General features: G+C 46.1%; 1 protein-coding gene across 1 annotated transcript in view; it reads left to right on the top strand.

Annotated features, from left to right (window-relative positions):
* The window catches only part of MDGA1 (MAM domain containing glycosylphosphatidylinositol anchor 1), a 142,022-nt gene that overhangs the window by 68,803 nt on the left and 47,279 nt on the right, over positions 1–25,940 (top strand). The window contains exon 9 of the mRNA XM_010581138.1: positions 23,117–23,386. Within this exon, the coding sequence (XP_010579440.1) occupies positions 23,117–23,386 (270 nt within the window). The remainder of the gene's footprint in view (positions 1–23,116; positions 23,387–25,940) is intronic.

Here is a 25,940-nt window from a genome sequence, read left to right on the forward strand (position 1 = left end):
ATCTGTGCACAAAGGTGGATGTAGAGGGAGGGATGCTGCTGGTGTCCACTTCAGGTGACTATCTCCATCCTTTCCCTGCAGTGGTTTCTCCCCACAGAGTGAGTGCCTGCTCGGCTCCCATCCTGTTGAGGTGTGTTTTGACATGCAGGGGTCTGTGCTCTCTCCTTCAAGACTTTGAATCAGACAGGGGGAAGGCAGCTGGGTACAATGCCTTGGCCTGGAAGGAGCTGTGACTGTAGGAGTAGACCTCCACACAGACCTCGTCCCATCGGGATGGTGCAATTGCTGAACTCTCGCAGAGTCCTCCGAGCAGCACGGATCTGGCAGGTGTGGGATGGGTAGGGAGCAGGTTAATTTGCATCCAGGCACACTGGGCTGTGACTGACGAGCCTCCATGCGCAGCACAGCAGCACTCATTAGGCATGCTACCACACTCCTCCCAGGCTTGCTCCCTGGGAAGAAGAGAAGTGTGACTGGAGCGGATATCCTGGCTGAAGCCAACCAGACACACTGCTTACAGATGTGAGCTGCTAGGAGCACAGCAGTAATGGACTGTGCAAAATCCTGTAGGCTCTTTCAGTATTCGAAGATGCCCTTTTAAAATTATCTCTGTCCATTCAGGAGCACGACAGGAATTAAATTACGGGATAGGGACAGGGAAATGTGTGCAGATTTCTGTGAGGGTAAGTATGTGTGGAGAAGCTTCCCTTAAGCAGGGTGGAAATGTGTGTCTTGGTTTAAGCTGTTTTGAAATGCAGGCTGGGTCAGGTGTATGGGGTATGGCAGGACATGGCAGGGAGGGTGACTCTTGGTCACCCCAAGAACTGATGAGAGATGCAGCAAAATCTCACTGTGAAGCAAAGAATCATCAGATGTGCTGGTGTCCCCAGTTTGGTGTTGGTATTTGAAAGCTCTGTGGTCCTCGCTGACCCTCATTGCCCCTGCAGAGGGAGCAGCAGTGCCGAGCCTGGCATGAATTCAGGGTTACTAGGTGGTCTGGAGGGGGAGGACATGACTCCTCACACAAGAAGGATGGTAGGTGCAAGCTAGAAGCTGTTCTGGGGCAGATCCTTTGATGTGACCCCTAAGAAGCTAAAGATGTGAAGAACTTCTCTGTAAAGAGTAACACAACATACTCTTCCTATAGCTCTTCCCAAGGCCAAGCAATTCTTTATTGTGATCTTGGACAGGTAATGGTGTTATGGTCCATGTGGCAGCCCACCCAAACAGCCCTCTTCCCTTCTCAATCAGTTCTGTGTACCCTCAGTTGGAGCTGGGTGCATACTGAGTGTTTGTATACCTGCGCTGTCTCCTCCTGCCTGGAAACTGTGGAAGGACCTTATGGTGGGATGGCCTCTTCTGTGCCTGAGCAGTTAGCTTTTGTTTCGGGGCTGTCAATTTGCTCCTTCCATCAGCATGAAAAGCATACTGTGACCCAAGAAAGCAGGGCAAGAATTGCCCTCCTCACCTGTATAGGCTCCCCGCTTTCGCCCTATGCAAAAAAACCCCAGTACACAACACAGTCCCTGTTTACCACTTTCCTCCTTGTTCATGCAGCTGGAAGGACGTGGGTGCTGCGGCAGGGACCGCTGTGGTTAATTGAAATGCTGTTCTCCAGTGCAGGTAGCTCATTAGTCCAGTGGCTTGCTCTGGAATTCTCATCTTGTCAGATATGGGGATCGTGTGGCTCCTGCAGCCTCTGTGATGAGCACTTCCCCCGCCTCCCCCAGCCCACACATCCCACCGGAGAGCTGCTTACGTGGGGTGTGTGTCCACAAGGGTGCACACGCGCGTGCCTGTTTATGTGTCGGTGTGAACTCCTTTTGAACTGGCTCACTCAAGGGAAGAATGAATTCTGGGTGATAGTGCGGTTGTTTCTCTGATTTGCTCCAAAGCTAAAGTTGCAAAATCAATACAGCAGATTTGATTAGATGTCAGAACCTGTTTCTGTGTTTCTCTTTTCTTTTCTTTTTCTCCCCTCACCCTCACGCATATCGTGCTGTATTGTAACAAACTAGCCCAGAAATAGGCTTTGCCAACTGCATTGCAATAGTGGAAAGAGAATAAGAAGACAAAAAGAACAAGTCAGCTGTCAAAAAAAAAAAAAAAGTGTTTGGGCTTTTTATTATTTTCGTATTTTGCAAGCAGAAAAAGTTGTTCTCCTTTTATCTTATGAGCTATAATTATCTATCATCAGCTCTCTGACAGGCTGGATGGTCTGTTCCCCGGATTTGGTCTGAACTGTAGAGCTTTGGAACATTAATAAGTCCATGAAAGTCCTTGCAGCCTTATAGCTCTGTGGTTAGGATGAAGAAATGTTGTATACTGGTTACAGCAAGAGATTGAGCTTGTCAGAACTCCTGGGAATCTGGCTACCACTTGGAGTGGCAGTGTCTTGTCATCTTTTCCTGTAGCTTCAAAACAGGAATAAAACTGACCCATCTATTCAAGGATTTGTGGGTCATAATAAACATAGCACTTTGAATTCTGGAAATAAAAATAGTAATGGAAGGGCAGAGCGCTGCTGTAAATAATATCAGTGCTATTGCTGATGCTGTTGTCAAGGCTTTTTTCAGGACCAGGTACTTGCTCAAGAAAATCCCAGCAGAAAAATGAATCCTCTGCAGGGGCGGGTTTAAAATCAGGGCTGGGTCACCCTATGTAGGTGAGATAGCATAAGGCTGTAAAACACACACTGGGCTTCAAAATGTGCAGCACTCTGGGTTTTGGAATACAAAGCATCATTTGAGCCAATACATATGAAAGGAGGAAAGAAAGTGTGTATGTGTGGATCAGTGAAAAGGATGCTACCTAGATTCAAATTTAGCAAGTACATAATAAGAAATTGCAAAAAATATATTAGCCATGTATCCTAAAATCCTGGTCAAAAATAACATTTCTAGGAATTACAAAGATTAGTAGTGACTCTAAACTCTAGCTGTTGCTAGAACTGGCCTTTGAGATGACTGTCATATCATGGTGAATATTACATTTGCTCTGTTAGAGACTCATATTACAGTGTGGTATAAATTGCAGTCTTAGTACATTATCCTGCTTGAATGATACTGTGTCAGCTCTGATGCTTTGTCAGTCCTGAACAGCACATCATAAGCTACTGGACAGCTCAAAGTCCAGCTCAACCCTGCACTCCTCATAACACCTGATCCTTGATACATCTGCTCCAGTATTTTCCCACAGATAGGTTTATTCTCCCTCACAGCACTCACTACTTGCTCTCAGGCCCTTGCTCGATCACCTGAACGGGTCCTCCATCTTTGGATAACCACCAAAGCCTGGTAGCAGAGCACCTATCTCCTCTGTTGAGAGACGTTAATTAGTTTACCAAATTCTGATGATTGGATAAGCAGATTTTTGCTGGTGCCATTTTTGTCTTTGGCAGAAGTATTGGTGTCTCTAAGTGCCCAGAGAAAGAAGGGAAGAAGGAAGAGGAGATATTTACATAGGGTTGACCTTGTTTTGGATAGTCAAGTCTGAAAGATGATCATGTTTCTCATCTTTGGGTCACACAGCAGGTGAGATCTGGGCAGGAAGAAAGACAAGAAAAGGAATTAACCTGACTGACTCATTCCCAGGAATAACATGGCCTGCAAATTTGGCCCCTTCTGGATCCAGAATAATAGTCCACAATAATCTGGGATTGATCTCCAAAGGATTACACTTATTGCCTTTAGGTAGAATTTTGCCACATTAAGCAGCAGGTATATTATTGTGCTTTATCTTCAAAGCATAGTAAATGTTAGGTGTAATCAGGAAAGCAGACTGACATTCTCTTTGGAGAGGCAGTTATCATTGTTAACAGGACTTCAGGAGCCATTGCATAGTTCTAGGCATAGGCGTTGCCATAGGGCTGGTGACCAGCAGGTCTGGCTCTGCCCTGACCTAGAAGGCAGCCAGAATACGTCCTGCTGGGGCATCTGTTGCCCTTGCCACTGAAACTAATGTTCAGGTGGGCACAGATATGTTTTCCTATTCAAGCTCACACACTGGCAAATGTTATTCCTGGTCACACGCTGTTGACTCACTCCTCTTTAAAATCCTGCTGAACCCATTGGCAATGCTGTATATCAGGTGGGCAATAGTCAGCATCAATTTCCCCTGTTATCTATGTAGCAAACAGAAGAGCAAGGAGGAGAGGAGGGGGCGATACTGTAAATAAGTAAGAAGCATTGCTGGATCCATACAACTGGAAATAGAAATGCATTAAACTGTTTCGATCAACTGTTGAAGCCATAGCTCAATGTCAGTGCTCTTTGCTGGTGCCCTGCCCCCTCTGGAACATAAGCTTGGATATTAACTGCTCTGCTAAAAGCACTCTTGAGACATCCTCTTGGCATGGAGATGTTTCTGCAGAGTGGCTAGGACTGGGCTTTTGGCTTCTGAGAGATCTCTGCAGCTCTCCCTGCCTATATGGAGGGAGTCTAAAAGAAATGGGACTGTCTGTGGCTAGAGCTGACCCATATCTGGGACTGAGCTGGCTTATCTGTCCTGATGCTTGGCCATGTGAGCAAGAGTATGGAGCCATCTGCTAAGAATTTTAGACTTGGCTGGTTTCATTTCTGGGTGTATTTATTAATAGTGACAGTTTTAATTTTTTAAATTATTTTCATCAGTGAGGTCCATCCTGACACCCTCCTCCAAGCTAAGGAATGCAGTTCAGGAGCTAACTTGGGGGCAGAAGGTGATTTTTCTACTCTTGCAGTGGCTGGGTCTTTCCTGCCCTTCCATTCATGTTTCAGTATTGCTGTTCTACATGGTACAGGTCTTGCTCCCAAGAGAGGGAAACCTTGGGCTCTCCTACCAACCAGACCTCTGGGATGTTCTGGTTCATTTTAGACCATCAGAGGCTTAAGAATGAACTGATGTTCTGGGGAAGGTGTGTCTGTATTCAAAGCCACAGGAAAACAGTGCCTTCTAAAAGTTCAGTGTTTGCAAACCTGGAGACCTTCATTAGTGAAAAGAAGAAAATTATTTGTAGTCATGGACATGACCTTGAACCACCAGTCTGAACAAAGCCTGACCTGCTTGTTAGGTTCCACTTTGATGGAAATCCTCCCTGTTTATCCCCTAACTTGTTGTACAGAGGTTTGTGTCACTAAACTGAAAGTATACCTGTTATTTTGGTGTTTCCATCAATACACAGAACCTCCCTGTACCCCCCGTTAAGAGCAGAGAGTTTTGTTCCTGATTGTCAACACACTTTCCACTTGCAGTTTTGTGTCTGCGATTAAGCTGCTTAGAGCTTGTGTTTGTGCACATAGCCCTGTCCTCGGTGATACGACATTAGGATTGCTCACTCTGCTTCCCAGTGCCTGGGCTGCTAACAACTAATTAGACTTGTCAGTCTAAGGACAGGCTGAAGGAGGAATCAGTTTTATTCCATCATGACTGTAAACCCAAATGGCCACGGTTCAGAGCACAGTAACAAACCGCAGAGGCTTAGCTGGCCTCAGATTTGTTTTAACAGTTACCCTCTATTGGTCCTGGGGCCTGGCAGATGGAAGCTGTGACAGCACCTGCGGTGGTTCTGGGCTGGATCTTAAGATGGGGTTATACCAAATGTAGCTGAAAAGAGGATGGCTCCTGTTTGTCTAGGACTTGTTAGCCCTACCCTCCTGCCGACCTCGTGGCATTGAGGGGTAGGTAGTCTTGACAGGCTAAGGATGTTTAGCTAAAACCACCTTCTTTGTGACCACCTCAGGACTCCCAGTGCTGCTTTTTAGTAGAGTTTGGCATATGCAGCTTTGGAGGAAAATGTCTTTCACAGGGTAAAGCAGTTGTATGAATTTTGGCTGGCCTGAATTTTTCCCCTCAGTGTGTAGCAGTTAGGACTTGCTCTGCAGGACCCTGGTCTCGTCTCTGCTTGCTGCCTTGTGGGCAAGGTTCCCACGTGCTGCCACTCACCAAGATTTTCTTGGGAAGTCTCCCTTGCACCCTGAGAGCTTTTCTGATTTACCTCTTTGATTGAAATTGGTCTGACAGAGCATGTCTGCATGCTGTGGTGGCCAGGAGATATAGGAGACTTGAGACATAAAGCAAAAGGCCCAGTTGGCAGGGAGAATTCACCAGAGCAGTGGAGGCCGGGCAGCAGATTTTGCAAAGCTGGTGTGTTCAGTCTGTGGCACCACAGGTCAGATGCAAAGTACCGGGAGGCCTCCTCGCTGTGCCCTGGGTAAATGACCATGAAAGAAGAGAGGATGATACCCAGATATGTTCATCAGGAAGGTGGGAGTCCTCCTTAAAGAGGGGACCTGGGTCTGCTACGTGAGATTGCAGCCTGCCTGCACTGCTATTCAGCCTTCATGCAGCGCATTGCTCACCTCTAAATACCTCTGCAGTTGTAATGATAGGCTGAGTAAAAGCTTGTGTGAGCGCTCCTCGCCTAGAGAGATGAATTTGTTCAGAAGAGAACTGGTTTAAATCAGCTAATCCATTTCTCAGATATTGTTGGGAGAAACAAATACACTTTCCATAAGCTGCCATTATCCTGGTTTTTGGCCAGACTCTCAGGAAGAGCAACTTAATTTTATCAAGAGAGAGATAGACATCCAAGCTGTACAGTTTTGTCAGGAAAGGAGAGACAAGAGCTCTATAGACACAGTGGATGGCAGACAGTCTTGGTCATCTTTCTGTTGAAATTGCTCACCTACCCTAGCCCTTTCAGGGCTGAACACCATATCCTGCATTTTTCTAATTCAGACACCCCTTTTAAGGTTTTCCTGCCATGGCAGCTATTTTCCCTGTAGGACCTAGCTATACATCAATTTGTTGGGATAAAAAACAACTCCAGGATCCTCTCACATGCTTTGTGCTGGGCATCCTGCAAGGCTGTGCACGTTTGGGTCTCACCCAAGCGTGTCTTTGTCTTTAAGCCACAGGAGCATACTACTGCTGAAGTACTGTCAGACACTTTGCCAGTGCTTCCCATCTTGCCATTCTGAAGAAACAGCTTTGGTTTTGAGCCCTGTTGTCTGGGTTTAGGCCATAGGTGAAACCACCTGTATCAAAGATCTCTGAACTGTGATACAGATAGTGATACCGAGACTGCATCGAGGCAGCCTGGCTGCAGGGAGAGGTTGTCCTGGCTCTGCTTCTATTTGCATGGGGATATAACACAGGTTTCTCTCTAACATACACTGTGAGTACTTCTGCCGTGTGCTTACCTCCAGTGAGCAGGTCAGAGATGGTGAGCTTGGCACGGCAGCTGTTGCCAAGCTTTCTCTCTTGGTCTATGCAGCACCAGTATATGTGCAGGGGATGTGGGAACTGAGCCAAGGCAGAGAAAAGGCCATGGATTCTGGAGCATGAGGTGGCGGGATATTCTCTGCCAGAGTTGATGGACAGGACTGGGATCTGAGTTTATGGGCAGTGTCTTAGGAAGAGGAGAAGATGGTACCTACTTGTATGAGTTGGGTATAATGGGTGTATTTGAAAGAGAAAAGCCAGTGGAAAAGACTGGGCATAGGAGAGCTAAGAGGATTGGACGGTTTGTACATATGTTCTAGCGAAAGAGGGAGCTGCTGCTGACACCTGAGCAAAGTAGATTTGGGAAGGCATGTGCTATATGTGGTAACACTGGCATCAGGAGGCACGGGGCAAGGGAGGTGGTAGATGGAGAGAGTTAGAAAACTGCTGTCAGCTCTCATGTTTTAAGGCTGGGGTCACAGGACAGGAAAGGAGGGAATTCCCTGTCCCTATCAAATTCTGCCTCTCGGTGACAAGGATGTGAGCATGTTGAGTGCCCAGCTGTGGGGAGAGAGATGCCACAGACCAGAATTCAGTCGAGGAACCAGGAAGACACCAGCAGGCAAAAAAAGCAATTCATTTTTCTCATGATAACTCTCAGCCTCTGCACAAGAGCCTGAGGCACAGAGAAGTGAAAACAGCTGTCCACACCTGCAGGGGAGCATAGGACATCAGACCTGACACAGGACCTGTGCCAGGGGAGCAGAGGCTCTTTTACTCCAGCCTCTTTCCCTGAGAGAGCTATGTGGTGCCATGACATTGTGCCTGTGCTTTTGCTTTTCTTCCATGATTTTTGGGCCATAAACCATGTCAAGAAGCACCTATGAGGGTGCAGGAGCAGGCTCCCGTGCTATTCCTCACCTACTCCCTGCACCCTGGCACTAAAGCAGAGCTATTTTCTCCTGCTCTGCTGGAGGACTGTGGCAGGCACGTGAAGGCAATGCATAGAATAGTGATGCCACTTTTGAGGAGGGGGGGGCTTATGCAGGGAAGACCCTGAGTCACTCCTGATATGAACAGAAGCCCTAGTAGGAAACTGAGCATCCTGGGGTGGGGGGGAGTTAATTAGCTGTGACCATCCTGACCCTAAACTCTGAAACAGCACCAATTATGTTCACTCCTATAGGGAAACTGTTTGAATGTGAATTAAATTTCAGAGGTGCTCAGGCTTCTCTACATCCCAGCAGGTCTTCTGCTGCCAGTTCTGTGCTGGGACACTGTATCAGGAGGCTGAGGGTTCAGTTTTTAGGAAGGGCATAGAGGCCTTTTGGAGCTTTCTGTGAGGAAACAACTGTTCATTTACTAGTTTGTGCTCTTCTACTTGGGCCAGTCTCTGAGAAAGAGACTGGTTTGTCTTTGAAGCCAGGAAACAGCGTTTTCTCAATGAGCAGAGATCACATTTCCAACATGCACCCCTCTCACCCTATTTCACTTCAAATAATTCCTAATTTCCATTCCTCTTTGCCTCTCTACTGCAAACACAAATAAGCATGTGTGTGCACATGCTCCTACCTTATCTCAGCTTTTGTTTCTGATTTGAATTTAATTGGCCTCCAGGACTTGAGGTAAAACAGTTGGTTTTCTTTTATGAATCCAGTGATGAACCTGAAAAACCATCATTGGTCCCAGGAATTGACAGACGTGCTTAAATTTCCTAGTTGCATGCAGACCTGTTGCATTTTGTATGATTTTGGACCTTATTTCTAAGGTTGTGTGTGATCACAGGAAACCATGGAAATTTTTCATTACTGTTGACTGGGAGGAAGCTGACTTCTGAAACTGTTTGCTTGTTTGCCAAGCTGCAAGGGGATGAATGGGATGTAGAAGAGACTGAAAATTACTCCATTTCTGTGGCAAAGAAGCATATGGGATAAATCTCTGCTGGCTAAAGAAAGAATGGCAACTGAAGGCCATTCCAGCTGACCCTTTGTAAGCTCTTGATCTGTTGTGACCTGCTGTCACCTCTGGTGAAACAAGTGTCGTCGCAAAAAGAAAAAAAAGTCTCAACCGTCGCAAATATGATACAACTCTGGGCCCAACTCAGCCAAGCATTTGATGGGAGGAATTGGCTGGAGTGCCAAAACTAACAGGGGTTCCCGGCAGTGGCTGTGATTGAGGTCAAGAGAACAATAAATAATAGTGACATTTGCACTGAACAGGGATTTTCCTCACCAAGCGCTGATTGCAAAGAGGTATTTTACTGTCCTAATCATAAGCTAATAACAACTTAATGCAATATAGATGGGCTTAATAGTGCTAGGTCTGCTGGGATTTTCTGAGCAGTTCACAGCTGATGCATAATACAGGCCCTTTAGCCAATATCCTGGTACTCTGTAAAATGGGGAACTGGGGCTTGAGGGAAAGGGAGCAGCCCTCCATCTAAGGTGGTTTGCTGGAAAGACCATAATGGGTCTAAAGGGATGAGAACATCGTGGCAGTTGGCTGGGTCAGAGGAAAACAGAGCAACACTCAAAATGGGTTTTTTTGTGGGTTGGGGATTTTTCTCTTCCCCTTGGGCTGGTTGCAATGAGGCTTTGCAAAAGTCAAAGTTCTCGCATGGAAAAGGGCAAGTTTTCATGCTGATTAGCTTTCTAGGAACCAACTCACACGTATAAATGAAAAGCTGCAAATGAAACTACCTGCAGGTTTTAAAGAGAGGAGGGAAGATGGTTGGGGTTTGTGGGTTTTTTTTGGGGGTGGGGGTGGGGTTTTTTAAACCATTTGGAGAAGCTTATGTGCTCCAATCCACCTACCCAAAATGCTGGGACTCCAGTTTCCTGATCATTATGAGAAAGCAAAAGCTCTTTGAATCTCTTTCTAACTGTTTTGTGCTGTTTGTCTAGACAGGAGAGTTAGTTACGTGCCAAGCATAGTCTCTCTCACTAGTGGAGCTGAGGAAGGCGAGTTTACCTTTGTGGATCTAAACTTGGATTATTTGTACGTTTTCAGTGCAGCATCTACTCACAGACTGAAGTGACAGAGAATTCACTGTGTGCCTCAGTAAGTTGTTCCAGCGTTTTTTTTACTCTCATGGTTCAGTTGTCATGACTTAATCTAAGCCTTTCTCATTTCAGTTTCCGACTACAAGCTCTGTTTATGCCTTTGTCTTCTCACATAAAGAGCTATTTGTTATCAGCAGTCTCTTCCTTGTCTAGTCTCAGACACCAGAACAAGTAATCTCTAAGCCTTTTTTCACTATGCAATCCAGAGTGAATCTCTTTAGCCATTCACCACAAGGCATGTTTTCCAGCCCTTGATTCATATTTATAGCCCTCTTCTCGTTTGTTTTGTTGCAGGTTTTTTTGGTTTTGTTTGTTTTTTTTTTTTAAATATCATTCTGGCAGCGTGGTCACCCGTATTAAACAGATTTTCAAAAAATGTTCTCACCAATGCAGATGCCAAGGTGATGCCCATATCTCAATACGTTTAGTAAGTTTTGGCTTAATCATCCAAGGATTTGGACATCTTTGGACTACAGAATTAAGCTGAAAGCTGATGTTCACTGGGTTACATCGACTCAGGCTCCTCTTGCAGTCATTGTCTCTTTCCTAACAAGAGTGACACATTCTTTCCTCAACAGTTTTCTTTCCAGACCTTTACTTTATCCAGGATAAATTGAATGCAGTTACCATAAGCCCATTCCATCAAGCAAACCAAGTTATCCTGTGTGAGAATCTCTCTAGTATGTTATTTACTGCTGCATATTTTGTGTCCTCTACAGATGTTGGTATCTTATCCTGACATAGGCACTTAAGAATGCTGCCTTTGTGTGGGAGGGAAGGAAGCAAAGCACAAGCCACATCCCAGAGCTGTGCCAAAGTCTGCACCCGGTCACCCCAGCTGCAGATGGATGTAAGGTCATTCAGACACCAAAGGTTGGTTGTGTGATGTTGGCTACACAGCCTGAACAGGGGACTTTATAATTGATATCCTTTAGCTATGCCAACCTGCTGGCTGGATCTTTGACCCTGATGAAGATGTGAAATAGCATCAGTTTAAGAGGTTTATATGGGATCTCACTAGAGAGGCTTTCCTAGAGAAGGTCTTACCTCTCACTAGAGTGATCTCAGTGGTATGTGCGCCCATTTAAAATCTATTTTTGAACTCTTTCAGCTAATGTGTTTTTAATCTGCTTAATGTGGGCTGCATTTGAATAGTATTACATCTTCAATTAGTCTGTCGTGTGGAAGCAAGCCAGGATCTTTCCAATGCCTGAGGATGTTATGACAAGATAGTTACTTTTCTTGTTGCTTTTTCAAACACTACCCAGTTTGTCTGCCAAGGACCCATAAAACTATATTCATCATCATTCATTTTTTAACTTGTAAATTTGCATCCCACATTCATCTTCCATGAGTCTTTTTCTGGAACCAGTGAGGAATAAAAAGGTTTATTGCTGTTCGTCCTGAGGTCTCCTCTGCTTACATTGACCCAATTGGTTCATGTTTGTACTCCCATAGGCAGTACATTCATGGAGAGTACAAAATAATTTTATCTCCTCTGGTGTTTGCAGGATGCTATCACAAACTTCCCCTCAAAGGCCTGGCTAGATGAAGTTTTCCCCCATCTTTTCATGCTTTCTACAGCATTTTCAAGATTTTTATGGTCTATTAGTCTGTTATTCTGCCATTTTTGCACTCATGAATTCAGGTCAGGGTACACAGATCCAGCTAGAGTCTTACAAACAGGACATAGAGAAGCCTATCCTTCCATCATCTCTGCCTTTTATCACAGATCTAGCCACAGATATTCCCAGATTTAAGTCCACACAGGTTCTTTCCAGAGCTGTACACAGGACTATATATCTTCTCTCTGCCCACCACAGTGGGATGGCTCAGCAAACATTGCTGAAACTTGTTTAAAATGTCCTTTTCACCTGGGGTGTTTGATTCTGGGAGGTGTTATTATCTATCACACAGAGGCTTCAAGGAGCAGGATACCATGTTACAGTGTGTGCTGCCGCAACCCCTCGGGCTGATAATTGCTGATGGATTAACTCGGGCCAGGATCTACTTTCAGACCTTGATGCGATGGGTGAGAATGAGGAAGGTAACGGCCTTACTTTTTGTGTCCCAAAAGAGTTGGGAATGTGAACAACTGAAACTTTATGGAACCAGCTTCAGGCATTTATCTGTTGGACCAAAATTCAGGCATCAGGAGAAGAAATGGAGTGTGTACTTACCACTTGTCCTGCATATTGCCTTTGCTGCAGCCTAAGTCCTCCTCAGTCAACATGAAAAAGTGTCTGTGTGAGATAGGCATGTGCCCACATTACAGGCCTGCTGCTCCTCCGAATGGTTCCTGTAGTGCTGGCCCAGTTTGAGGTCAGCCACGGAAACAGCCTGGAAAATCGAATGTCAGAGCAGATTTATCCAGTGAGCGGGACTGTTAATAAATTTCCCTCTACTGGTCCAAGTCCAGAGGAGATGGGACAGAGCTGATAGCCAGATGGGGAGGTCGAGGGAGCAGGCTGCTGTCCTTGAATGATTGCCAGTTCTGTCATTGGCCTCCTTCCTGTGCCCTCTGCTGCAGAGGAAACCCTGAGCCCCGGAGAGTGATTTCTGGGAGCCCACACCGCCTGTGGCTGTCAGAAGTGACAGTGCTCTTCCTAAGGCAGGGAAAGATGAGAGCTGCAGTGCTGTGTCTGCTTCAGCAGTGAGGCTGGCGTGCTGCTGCTGCTGTTTCTCTGGAAACATGGTGGCAATGTAGAGAGAAGACATGAGGTTTCCAACGGGAGAGTGGGTCCTCTGTAGGTCGAGCCCATGCCTGTCTCTGAGGCAGGCAGTATCGTCCAGGCCTGAAGAAACGGGACTGCCAAATCCTCTGCTGTCTCCATAGGTGGTTAGCAGTTTTGGGAATAAGGTGTAGGGAGATGATTCTCTGTAACCAGCAATCCACTGAAGATGAATTCATGAAAAGCTATGAGAGTTACTGATATGACAGATAAAGCATTTTTTTTCATGATTAATTAATAGAGGAGGAGTTGGACACAGGCACTTATGAAATTCACACATTTTAAATGCATGCAGGTAATGGTGTGAAGGATGGAGAGGGAAGACAGGACTTTCAGATAACAGAGATGGTGGCTGTTTGACAGCTGGCTTTTTGGAGCTGGTCACTATTCTGAAAGACCTCAGCCATTTCATCTGATGGACCACCTGAACCTATCCTCATTTTTCCATCCTTTGCCCGTGATTGATTTGATCCACCTTGATTCATCTGAAGATGATGATGACAATGATGAAGAGGTAACCATCCAGAGAGTGACAGCAAAAATGCTTACAGTAAAAAATGTTCTTGCCTCTCCTTTCTCTATGCTATACATACTGGTCCTGTGTTTTTAAATTGCATGCATTTCTTAAGTTCCTGTATGCACCACCCCCCTTGTTACATTAATTCTTATGGGAAAAATTGCTTCCGTATCTGTTGACCTCAGCTGCTTCATCTATGAGACTGAACGTTTGCCATAAATCTTTTAGTTTGAGCATCCTTTCAGCCTCTTTCTGAATGGTTACATTTTCATTGTCGTCATCTTCCTAAGATGAATCAAGATCAATCAAGGGTGAAGGATGGAAAAATGGGGTAATGATGACAGTTAACGGAGCAGGGTTTTAAACGATTGGCAGCAGAACTCTGAGGCAGCAGATAGAGAAGTGATGGAGAACTGGGTGTTGCTCTATGCTGGGTTGTTCTTCCTTGGTTCAAATTCCCTACTGGGTCTGAAGGAGAGGCTGAGGAAGAGCCTGCTTTGTATGGGGAAGCTTGTCCTCTTTCCACTCTATAAATAAGTGGAGAACCACTGTATTAACTCTTCCTGGTCTAGCTTTGCCCCATGCATCCTTTTTGCTTACTAGTATAGACAGAGAATTCAAAGCAAACATATTAAGGAGTGCTGGTTAACACTTGATTATCTTAACGGCCTTGGATGGCCCTCCTTCCCCTACCAGACTCTTTCTGGCTTGGATCTCTCCCCTTTCCAGCTCTGATCCCACCACCCCATCATTAAAGGAGGTCTGTTTTTTTAATCAACATTTCTGCTTTTGGCTATGATGCCTCATGCTTTGCCTGCCTGTTTGGAAAGCAGCTGTAGAGGGATCATCTAGTGGTCACAATTTAGCTTTCAAACTGAAAACAAGGTAAGGGAATGCTGTAGCCCAGCTGTGAGCAGAAGGCTCTGACCACCTGTGGCCCTGACAATCATTGCATTTCAAAAGCAGGGACTCTTCTCCATTTTGACAGGATTGCAGTTCTCAGAGGCACTTTGTCCTGCACCCTCCCTGCTCTTAACTTTCAGTTCTGTTATTAAAAGGGTCTAAACATATGGAGGTGATTGAATTGCTCAGGCAGCTGGTGATGGAATAGGAGCCTGTTGCTATTGCACTGCTGCTTGGAGTCAGCAGTCTCCTCTGCCTGGTGGCTCCTCTGGTTGTGGGTGAGATCCTCCATAGGAGACAAGGAGAGACTCAGTCAATTCCTTGCTGCATACTCTGGATCTGAGCCCTAGCTGTGGCACTAATTGGATGCTGTCTGGCATCCAAAGATTTATTGCTATATTTGCTATGGGGAACATACAGGCTGGTGTCTGTTTTCCTTCCCAGGGTAGCTCTGTTGTGGCATGCAGCAGCTCTAACACAGGAGGTGTCTCCTGTCCAAGAGCAGGACATGCTACCCAAGTTTCAGATGCATGTTATGACTCAGCTTACTGATGAACTCATTAAACAAGGCACTGAGAGTTCATGGAGAGGTTAATATAGAGGGGTGGCACTGACCACTTCTGTGCAGGTGTCACACAAGCATTTACTTTGGTCTGCATTCATCCCACCTAGCAGAGAAGCGAGGGCTGGGATCACCTGAGGCTCCCTGTGCAGGCACAGGACAGAGAGAGGTAATGCCAGCTAAGGATCCCTACCATCTGAATCATCCTCTGGAGATGTCCCTCTCACTCAATGGCTTTGGAGGGAGGTGGTGTTCCTAACTTGGGTGCCTCAATGAAGAGCCTGAAGTTAGATGGGGTAAATTTGGGCTTTAAAGTCCTGTTCCAGCTATCTCCAGGTTTGCTGTCAAACCTGGGGGGATGATCGGTTCTTTCTCAGTTGTTCCAAATCCTTCTCAGGAATGTGAAGCAACTACCCTAGGACAATGAGCATCACAGATTGGCTGTTTTCCCATTTTCCCTTCTTTACACTGTGGATGGAAGCACAGGGAATGCATTCTGCTGTGATGGGCGAAGCAGCTCTGTTTCTGCTCGCAAGGTTGGAGAAGGTACCTGTTGATCTCTGCCCCATTACAGGCCCCTGTGTCCTGCTTGTCTCTGCCAGGCAAGTGAGGAGAGTCAGAGCTGAGGATTCAGGTTTCTCTTTTATTTTCTTTTTGCGTGTGAATCCTCTGGCCTTCAAAACTCTAGGACAGTTTCTAGCCCAGAGAAAACAAAATCTAAGTAGGAACTAAAGCTGTGCTTCTGCGAGCTGAAGAGCAGAAGAAGGAGAGAAAGGGGAATTGTAAACATATATATACATATACACACATACATATAAAACATCAACATCATCTTGTCAAGGACTTTGGGAGAGGAGAAGAGGACTAAGAATTCTCTCTCAGTAATTGTTGAGGTTGGGGGCTACTGGAGATAAGATGGAGTTGATTACTAGGACATAAAAGTACCTATGGGGAGGACTTGAAGTAGGCTTAAACTGCAGCAAGGGAATTGGGTTAGATGGTAAGAAAAACAAGTAATAAACTCTGAAGTAAGAGAAAAGATCTGGATTCTCTGTTTCGGAAGAAGAATCTTATTTGGTTCATTTTTTGGGTTTTTGGTTTGTTTTTTTTTCTTTAATCTTAGTTTGCACTGGCAATGAGTTGCTTTATTCCCAGAACTACCCAGCTGAGTAGCTCACCTATGAATTATTGAGTAGTAAGATAACTGGTACTTGGCCAAAAGTTAATGCATATGGGATGCTTTTGGGAAAGAGTATCATTGGCTGACTCTTAGTGAATGTTTGGATCTAAACTATTTATATGCTATTGGGAGCGGCCTGTCACTGCCAGCCCAATTTGTTAAACAGAAGCATGTAATAGCAGATGCATGGGTATGAGCTGACATCTTGTTATCTTCTAGAAGACAGAGGCAGAACCTGAGCGGAGAGTTGGTGGTCTGACAGTGCTACACAAGGGAGGGATCCCTTCTTGTGGGTATGTGGGTGGGCAGGAGAATCCCAGATCCACCTTAGCCGTCATCCTGCTTCACTGTGCTATAACTATCAAAATTGGCTGTGAGTTAGAGACAGTATTTTCATGTTAGTCTGTGGCAAAAAAAATAAATATCTAGATTTGGGTTACACCGTTGGTCTGGCAGTAATTGAAGGTATTAGCTCTGAGATGCCCACTCTCTCACCCTCTTTATTTCTTTTGTGCATAACTTTGCTAATTGGGTGGTATGTGGGCAGGGGGAGGATTATCAGCATGCATTTCACAAACAAATGTGCATGTGTCTTCTGTACATACACCATCTTTTCCCACTTATCTTTTTCAATTAGGGGAGCATACTGTTTTGAAACCAGGCACTTGAAGGTAAGTGAGGCATGGGAATGAGGTGGCTTTACACTGAAGAATACTTGTCTTTGTAGTGTCTTGTTAGCATGAATTAATTGGGCAGTGAGTCTGAGTGGAGTTCCAGCATGTGTGGGACAGATCTTTTTTGAGGAGGCATATCTGTGAGGTAGAAGGTCTGGAAATTCCCACCTAAGATGGACTTTCTTCAAAGCACTCTGTAAAGTGAGCTAGGGGTCTCATGTATTAATCAGCACAGCTCGTCATGCAGAAGAAGAAATCCTTTAGTAAATCCCTATATTAAAACAAGGTGAGGACTGGTTGAGCTAATTGGCTTGGAAAGTTCAGAGGGGAGAAAAGCAGAAAAGCTGGTAGTGAATACATTTCATTTGCCCTTCTTTTAAAAGCAGTCAACTAGCATGGAACTAAGCCTTCTCTGCTCTGAGCCCTGCTTCTTCGGTCCCTGCACCTACTTGTCTAGCAGAAGATGCACTCAAACAAATTTGTTTTATTTGAAATAACAATACTTGCAACTTGGCTTTCAAGCACTTTGCAAAAAAATGCACATTTTATCTCCTTATATGTGGGGAGACTAAAGTGCAAAGGCAAAAGCCGTAGAATATGAAAGAAAGAGATTCTGGCTTTTAGCTGAAATAGGTTGAGCAAACCTTCCTCCACCTCCCCTCTTCTAACTACTCCATTATATCATCTCTCAGAAACAGGTAGATGAGACTGGGCTTGTAAATATAAGTTGGATATTTATCTCCATGTGGAAAACTGCTGGTGCCTAATGTGGGTGCTGTTGCAGGGAACAGAATTGCTCAGCAGTAATTTCCCAGCCTTGTGACAATAAAAGAGCTTCCCGCTTGCTCGGGTAGAGAGCTCTGGTCTCTCCTGGAGCTGAAACCATGGAGCCTTCTACCTGCTGTGAAAGCAGAGGTGCAGTATCTTTGATGCCTGTGACATCTTTATTACCCCAGGTTATGGGACTGGGGCTGGATAAGGCACCCTTTGCGGGGATTGGTTTGGTTGTCTGGAGAAGATTAGGGAAGACTGCACCCAGTATGACTACAGAAGGGTACCTATCAGAATTTAAATGGACGCTGGATGGGGCCATATAGGTCTCCTAAGGCCCTAATAAGACCCTGTGCTGATTTGCTTTCCAGAGAGAGAAATTACTGCCTGGTGTTGTTAGCCACTTTGGATAACAAAACACAGCTAATTAATAGTAACTAACCACGAAGTGCAGTCTTTCATACCAGGTTATCTGTGTGTCCTTTGCAGTGTTAATCCAGCGAGTGGTCAATTAGCTCTCACACATGGGTAAGGTGAAGACTACAAGCAGGAGTCCCACTCGTGCTGTGATTGTGTGGCTAAGCTTGGAGGGAGTCATTCAGCAGAGCCGGGATAAGAGCTGCTGAAAATAAAGCTGCTTTCTAATCTAGCAAGGCTTGCTATTTTCATCACTTGTGTTACATGTTGCACTTCCTAGATTTAAATAAAAATGTAAATGATGCCTGACTCTGGAGGGTAGAGTAGCGGGTGTTTTGCACAGGAGAGGAAGCCTGGGCTAAGGACTGAAGTGTGGGTCAGGATACAGGACTCCTGCGCTGTGTCTGTGTGATGCTGCCAGTTCATGTGAAACCAGGCAGGCAGTATTTCTGCTTGTGCCTCTCTTTTTCTGCCTGGACATTGCTGTGCCATGGTGCTCTTTGCAGCAGAGGAAGTGTTGTGGGAAGTAGATCCCTGTAGAAAAATGAGAGTGCAGCAGCCTGTGGCAGCTCCATAGACCAGCGGTACAATGCGGGCAGCTGACCACCTACGGAGATGGCTGTTGTCAGCCGCTGGTCAGGGTGGCTACAGGGTGGAAAGGGCTGCCTGTGAGTCAGAAAGTGGGTTATGAGTGAGCTTGTCAGCTCTGACAGCCGTTTCAAAATGAGCCAGCATTTGGGAATTGCCTAGGATATGCTATTCACAGTCCACAAGCTACAGTGCGAAAGCAGACTCTGCATGTGTCTTGCATAGTAGTGTCGTATCTGTGGTGTCAAGGTTTTTCGACCTTTTCAATTTTTGCCTGAGCTCTTAATGCAAGGTCTGTTCACTCAGTGTTCTCCTGTTCTGCAGATGCTGATTTGTGTTTAAGCTTGTCACCGATATCTGTGCATCAGTCCCCTCCAATATGAGCCTTTCTTTGCCTTTCATCCATATGAGACTGAGCAGCCTCATGGCAACATCCCCATTTTTTAAAGTTAAAAAAAAAGATGTTTTCACTTAATTTTTTTTTTTCCCACTATTTACACCACAAGTGAAAAACTTTCCATAGTGCATCACTGCCATCCTGGGATGCTCTAACTTCATCATTGGTGAAAGAAGCATCTCTGCCTTCTGGAGGCATCTGAATTTGATGGGAACTTGCAGCAATCAGACAGCATTGCAGGGATTGCTGAGTACCCCTTCTTGAGCTGTGCCCAAGTAGGGCAGCACAGTAACAGTGCAAGGAGACTGTGGTCTCTCCTGCAAGCACTTTGGGTCTTGTAAGGAATAACACTCCTCCCTTCCTCAAGGCTAAAATAAAAACAGACTTAAAACAAATACTTACAGACTTGTCCACAGCTCAACAGCCAGTGCGCTTCTCGCTCATCTAACAGGACGAGCATTTCAGTCCTGGTTATTTCCAGTGAAACCAAGAAAATAAGAGGTTATTGGGGCACAAAGCAACACCCCTTGACGCTTGACGTTTCTCTGTTTTGTTTCTCTCACTCTTGCCCTTCATCATTGTGAACACCGTGCTAGCTTAGCAACCCTCCAGTGCAGAGCATCTGCTCTGGCTCACAGCAAGGGAGCTGCCTACAGCCCAGTTTTGCTTTAGGGTGCCTGGCACGATGGAGTAGGTTGCCTGTGTTTGGCTGATTTGATTTGCTCCTAACAAGCTAATTCTGCTGCAAAGGCAGGCTGCCCTGCCTTGTGTTTCACAGCAGCCACATCTTAACAAGATTGCTGGAGGACCCTCGTTCCTTCAGCATTGCCTAGAACGGTAACACGCTGCCCTCTTCACCCCTTTTGCCACTCCTCCTGCCAGCTAGCTCTTCTGGACTTAAGCTGCGTACTGAGAGAAAACAGTAATTGTCTATGTTTATTTGCTGTGGTTTTTTACCAGGGGATCCCAAAGCCCTGTATATGCAGAGAGGTTTTTTTACCTCCTTCTTGAAATGTAGCAACCTGCTGCCTGCAATGTGGCTGCTGCTTAAAAGAGCACTTCAGCTGCATGCAGTGGAGTTCAGGGGAGATATAGAAAGGCATTTGAAGAGCCTCTGGACAAGGACCCACCTTTGGAACTGGGCTAAAAACTGGGGTTGATACCCGAGCTCCCCAAAGAGCACCATGGCAGCCTAGTGAGCCAAAATAGCCAGATACTGCTCCCTTATAGCCAGCAGGGGTGCTGCTTCCTTGTGGGTATTAGAGGCACCTGGAAAATCATTACAATTTTCTGCAACTCCCTAAAGGTATCTGTGCAGGAGTCATGTTGGAGGTTTCTGCTCCGAGACAGTCACCATCTCAGGTGTACTGGAGTTGTTAGTTCCCAGTTCTGGGGAGTCAGAGTACTGGCTCATTTAAACAAGCTTTTTTTGGCATTTAAGCCAGGGATGAGAAAAATCTGTGTTGTTATCTGCTAGGATTTGCAGACTGAATCCCTGCCTTGGTGGTGGGTCTCCCCTTTGTGTATAACCTACTTGAAGAAGTGTGGGCTCCCCAGTAGGCATTGGAGGCCAGAGCTGATGTCTTGCCCTGTAACTGCTGTTGACCTTTCTTTGCTTTGATATTCACTGGCAGCCTTCAGGAATAGCAACCCCTTGGTGTAGTACTGCATCCTTTGCAGTGATGGGATGACCTGCTTCAGCTCTTTCTCCAGAAAACCCAGGGGCTCCAGGACTACCCGAAGAGTTAATGCTCATTGGGTGTTTCGTAGTGCCAGAGACAAGAGGAGAAAATGTAATCAATTTTTACTGTATAGGCACTTTCAGACATTCCCTTCACAAGGTGATAACATAGGCCCAGAACTTGTCCCAGTGCAAATCAAGTAAATCCCATTTCCCAGCTGAAGAAGATTAAATATCTTCTGCATCCTTGGCTGCCCTGCTGTTCCTGTGACCTAAGGAAGCATCTGGAGTGTCCCAGCCTTGGTCCTCTGTGACCCTTTACCAGCCCCAGACACTCCCTCAGTGAGGCCCAGAGGGGCACTTTCCTTGCAGTGTGTGTCCTTGCAGGGGACACTTTGTCGAATTTCAGACCTTTTCTCTTCCTCTGTCCAAGCTCCATACACAGGCGCTGCTTGGTGCAGTGAGGGAAGCTGCTCTCCCACCCCTCTCTCTCCTTGTGAGATAGATTGCTTTGAGTATATCTGGAGCTGCTGTGCCATTTTCTTTTTTTAAGCCTTCTTTTCCCTTTTAATCTTTTTTTTTTTTCCCTACATCACCAGCTGGCTTTGATTATAATGTGAGACCCCACCAGCTTCAATTAAGGAGCAGATGTGACCCAAGAAATGGGATAGCAGCTAGGAATGGAGATGACACATTCATGGCACTAGGTCTAATCAAACAACTTCTCACATTATTCTCACTATGAGGTGGGAGACGTGTGAGCCAAAGGCAAGTCAGCACTTGGAGCACCCGCAGAGACACATTGCTAGCAAAGCCATCTGTAACGAGCTGACCATGCCACTCAGCACGGCAATGTGAGCTCAGTCAAGGGCTGCTTTTAATTCACGTAAGTGCAGCAAAGGGCCCAGAAGCTGCGTTGAGAATGGGTACCTAGAAAACAATCAGCCACTGTCAAACAAGGGCTGCTAGGTGGAGGGGATGCTTGTACGCTGTGTACCCACTGATGCATCTGTGTCCCTGGGAGAGGGGGCGCTGTGCATGCAGAGCTATGGTGTGGTGCATGCACCGCCTTCATCTGTGGTGGAGATGGAGATGTTGCCAGTGTTACAGAGCTGTAGGTAGGTCTTGCTGGGGTCAGGCTATGAGAGGGGAGAGACTGGTGTGCTGAAGGCCCCCAGGCATGGCTGTGTTCACAGCAGCAGGGATGGTGTGTGACCTGTGGTTCCTAGTGGAACTGTGTCTGTGGCGCTGCAGATACTGCGTGTTGCAGGTTTTTGGCTGTGCTTGGCAGCTCTGTGGACCTTTAGCGGAAGCAGGTGCTTTGTAGATCTGTAGTGCATAGAAGCTGTGGAAGAGCAGGTGCTTTGAACCTGGAGAAGGTGAGCTGTGATTGTGCTGGAGCTGCTATAAATCTGTTCTCCCTCATTCATATTCAAGCTAACAGCTGTTTTGTGTTCAGGAAGCTTTTCTCATTTTAGAGGGAAAGCTTCTGGTTATTCCCATGCTGTAGTGTTTTAATTAAGTGTTTATTGCAAGTGAAACATGTCCATCAGATGGCTGTGGAGACTGAAGTCCTCTGCCATTGCATTAAATAAGGGGTAACTCAAGCAATACCAATCCAAACTTTCTCCTTGCTCTGCCTCAACCGTGCCCAATTCATGAGGTTCCTGTAAATTTTTACAAGTGCTGAAGAGCAAGACTTAGTAGCCTCCCTTTGCTAAGGAGGTGGCCACCATTCTCACACTACTGGCAGAGAAGCTGACATGGAGAGACGTGACTCACCTGCCAGCATTGGGGACTTGTTGCCAGAGATGAAAATAGGACCGGAGTCCCTGTAGCCAGTCCCTGATGTGTTGTATTGATGTATTCGGGAGAAGCCCTCTAACACCCCTTCAGGTCTGTGCTCTGTGGGGACAGCCAGTGCCTATCCCTCCATCTGAACAGGGTGTCCCTGATCACCCTGTTGGATGTTGACCAGAAGAACATGAATGTAACTGCTTGAGAACATACCTGCCTGCTCTGGGAATGCAGTTTATGCTAGGTATGAGGACTACGGTTATTCTGATTAGGATCTGAGGATTGAATCCAAGCTGTGGCGCTCAGCTGCTGGAGTTGCGCTTCTCAGATGAAAGAGCAGGGCTCGGTAGCTCCTCCAAGCACTGTCTCACTGTGGGATGAGGACTTGCTAAAGGCTACTCCTACCTAATAAATGGGAGGGATGTGGGAGGTGGCCCCAGCCCAGTCAGAAGGGGATGTCAGACAACTATTGCTGCTTTTGGTTTGATGAAGCCTCACTCCCACTAGAAAATAAATATCCTCTTGGAAGTCATAGGTGCCTGTCTCCTCAGCAGCACCACCGGGGTGACCGTGCTGAGTGAGATGGCTGTTCCCTGATGGCATCCCCGTCTGTCGCTCTGTTCGGTCTCCAGTCCCCCCCATGGTGGAGCCGGCTTTCCAGGACGTGCGCCAGGGCGTGGGGCGCAGTGTCACCCTGCGCTGCACCATGCTGAAGGGCAGCCCTATGAAGGTGGCCACCTCCGTCTGGCGCTTCAATGGGACCCTTCTAGCGCAGCCCCTGTCAGAGCAGCAGGACTACTCGGAGCTGAAGGTGGACAGCATCAGCCGGGAGACCAGCGGTAGCTACGAGTGCAGCATTTCCAACGACGTGGGGGTCTCCACCTGCCTCTTCCAGGTGTCTGGTAAGTTGCAGAGTGCACACTGGAATGAGCTGTTGGATGGGGTCATGGAGGTGGGAAACTTCCTCTCCATAAACCGGTGCCAGTACAGGCAACCTCTGCTGCCTCCTCTGTGCATGGTGCTGTGTTCAGAAGGGATGACTTTCCATAAGCCAACAGGGAGATCTGCCTCCATTCAGGCAGTCCTTCAAGTCTGGGATGGACCTGGGGCCGTTATTGCCAGCCATGGTACATTTTAGCAGTGTTTGACCACTTGCCTGAAAGATACAGGACTTAAACTCAAGGCTGCCATCCACTTTCAAGCTTGGACAACATGTATCATAGGTAGGTATTGAGCAACGGGGAGTGAAAGGTTCTCTACATCCCCGCAACAGGCTCCAAACCATCTAATTTCCCCTTTAAAAACAAACAAACAAACAAAAACTGTATTATGTATTCCTGTGTCTTCCCTATGTCTCCTGTCTGTGTCTCATGATGCAATGTTAGGACAAACATGAACTGAGAATGGGTACTAGTACTCAGTGGATTTGCTCCTCACGGTTTTCTGTGAATCCAGCAGGCACTGTAACAGGACTTCTCTCCAGCACCTGCAACTGCAAAGAGGGATGGCAGAGTTATAGCATCTAAAACCATACATCTGACCCAGCCTCTCCAGCTGATCATTAAATCTGCTTTTCCCATGACCCCAGAATTGACTTGGGCACCAGTTTCTAGAAAAGCTCTCCGATGAAGTTGCCTTAATAAGCAGTAAATTCAGCCAAAATACTGGGTTTTCAGTCCAGGGCCAATTTATAATACTTTTTGAGTCAGGGCTGAACAAATTAGAATAAATAACATCCAGAGAGGCCTGATTTTGAAGCAGGTATTTCCCAGGGTTTGGAAAAGCTCAGGTATGCTATAACTCTTGAGATGCTCTCAGAAATGGGGAAGCCTAAACCACTTCTACTGTTTGGGCCCCATTTCAGGACCTTGCTCTCGCCCCTTGAGATTTCCTGGAATTTGTCTGGCAGTGGATCTTGCTTGAGAGCTTTGGCCCTCTCTATCCTTTCTTCATATGCTTGCAACTCTCATGTCACTAAGTAAGTGATGGCAAACCGTATCTCGCTATGTTCCACCACAGCAAACTGTCCCTAGCGAGCTTGGGAATGCTCCCAGGATCTGAATTTCTTGCTGGATGTAGTAACAAATACATATTGCCACCTGGTGTGCCATGCTGTGCCCCACAGGATAAAATCCCCTCAGCAGAAAGCAACATTCATCCCTAGAAAGCACTCATCAGGAAAGCAGCAAGCATTTATTTTCCTGCTTCCAAGGCATTGATATCTGATGGTGGCTTTTCAGCTCTGGACATCCCTGCCTGTGTCCTGGACAGTTACAAATCAGTTAGACCTTCTGAGCCTGTAGAGCGACCTGGAAAATAATCCAGTGGCTAGACTGCTGCGCTTGGGCTCAGGACCACTGGAGTTTGAATTCCTATCAGCCATGGCCTTCCTGTGTGAGTGAGGGGAATGACACAGTCTCTTTTTTTTTTCTGTTTCTTCTCTGTGAAAGTAGGACCATAAACCTTCCTATCTGACAGGGAGGCAGTGACTCATTTGTGACTGTGAGGTGTTCAGATGCACTGGAAACGGAGTACATAAATCTGCCCAGGATGGGATTAGTTTCTTCTATGGAGGAGAGATTAGCTTTCTGAGATGTTTTGGAAGGATAGCAAGACATCCAACGCACTCCCCTTGAGCAAGTTATCAGGGCAGCCCATACTGGTCACCACCTGCACTCCCACTAGCCACAAGCACAGAAAAGCCCTGAAAGATGGAGTGAATAACCTTCAGCTCTTCCCATCAGCTGTAAACAAAAGACAAAACTTTCTAGCAATGGTAGAAGTTTCCAGAAAGGAAGTTCCAGAAGTATCCTGATGTGCTGCATTTCTACTAGAAGAGGGTTTTTTTTAGCTTCTGTTTCCATCTTGGAGTCAATTAATAAGGAATTAATATCGTGCAAGGTGACGATTATCATCAGTTCTGATTTTATTTTGGAATCTATTATGAAGCTTGACTTCCACAGTCAATACAAGTTGAATAAGCAGCAATTAGTCTCTGAGGTGGCTCTGAACTTCTTGCTTGTGCAAAAATTCAAGTCAATAAAAATAATATGAAAAAAAGGACTTGGAAATAAACATCAATATTATCCATCAGTTCATAAAAAATAAACATTGAATCCTTTCAAGCTTAATTATAACCACACAGAATGGCAGGGTGTGTGATTCAAGTGGAAAGGTGCAGCAGACTTCCTGAGGAGATGGTGTTTATGCCTGTTCTGCTCTCCAGCATCCCTTGCTGCCCAGGCATCGTTCTGGTCTGTGCAGGTCCAGATTGGACCTGAAGCCAGAAAGGAGAGTTTTGGTTCAGGTCCAACTCCTGCCTGGCCCAGGACAGGACCTGCCAAAAATTGAAGTGCATATCACACGAAGGTAGTTTCAAATAGGGTAAAACCAATTGTGGGTAAGACTTTGAGTTGCTTCTGGGCCTGGTGCGTTAGTCTACCAGCCTCTGGGCTG

This window comes from Haliaeetus leucocephalus, unplaced genomic scaffold (assembly GCF_000737465.1).
Source record: "Haliaeetus leucocephalus isolate CR32 unplaced genomic scaffold, Haliaeetus_leucocephalus-4.0 Scaffold752, whole genome shotgun sequence".
Taxonomy (NCBI): Eukaryota; Metazoa; Chordata; class Aves; order Accipitriformes; family Accipitridae; genus Haliaeetus; species Haliaeetus leucocephalus.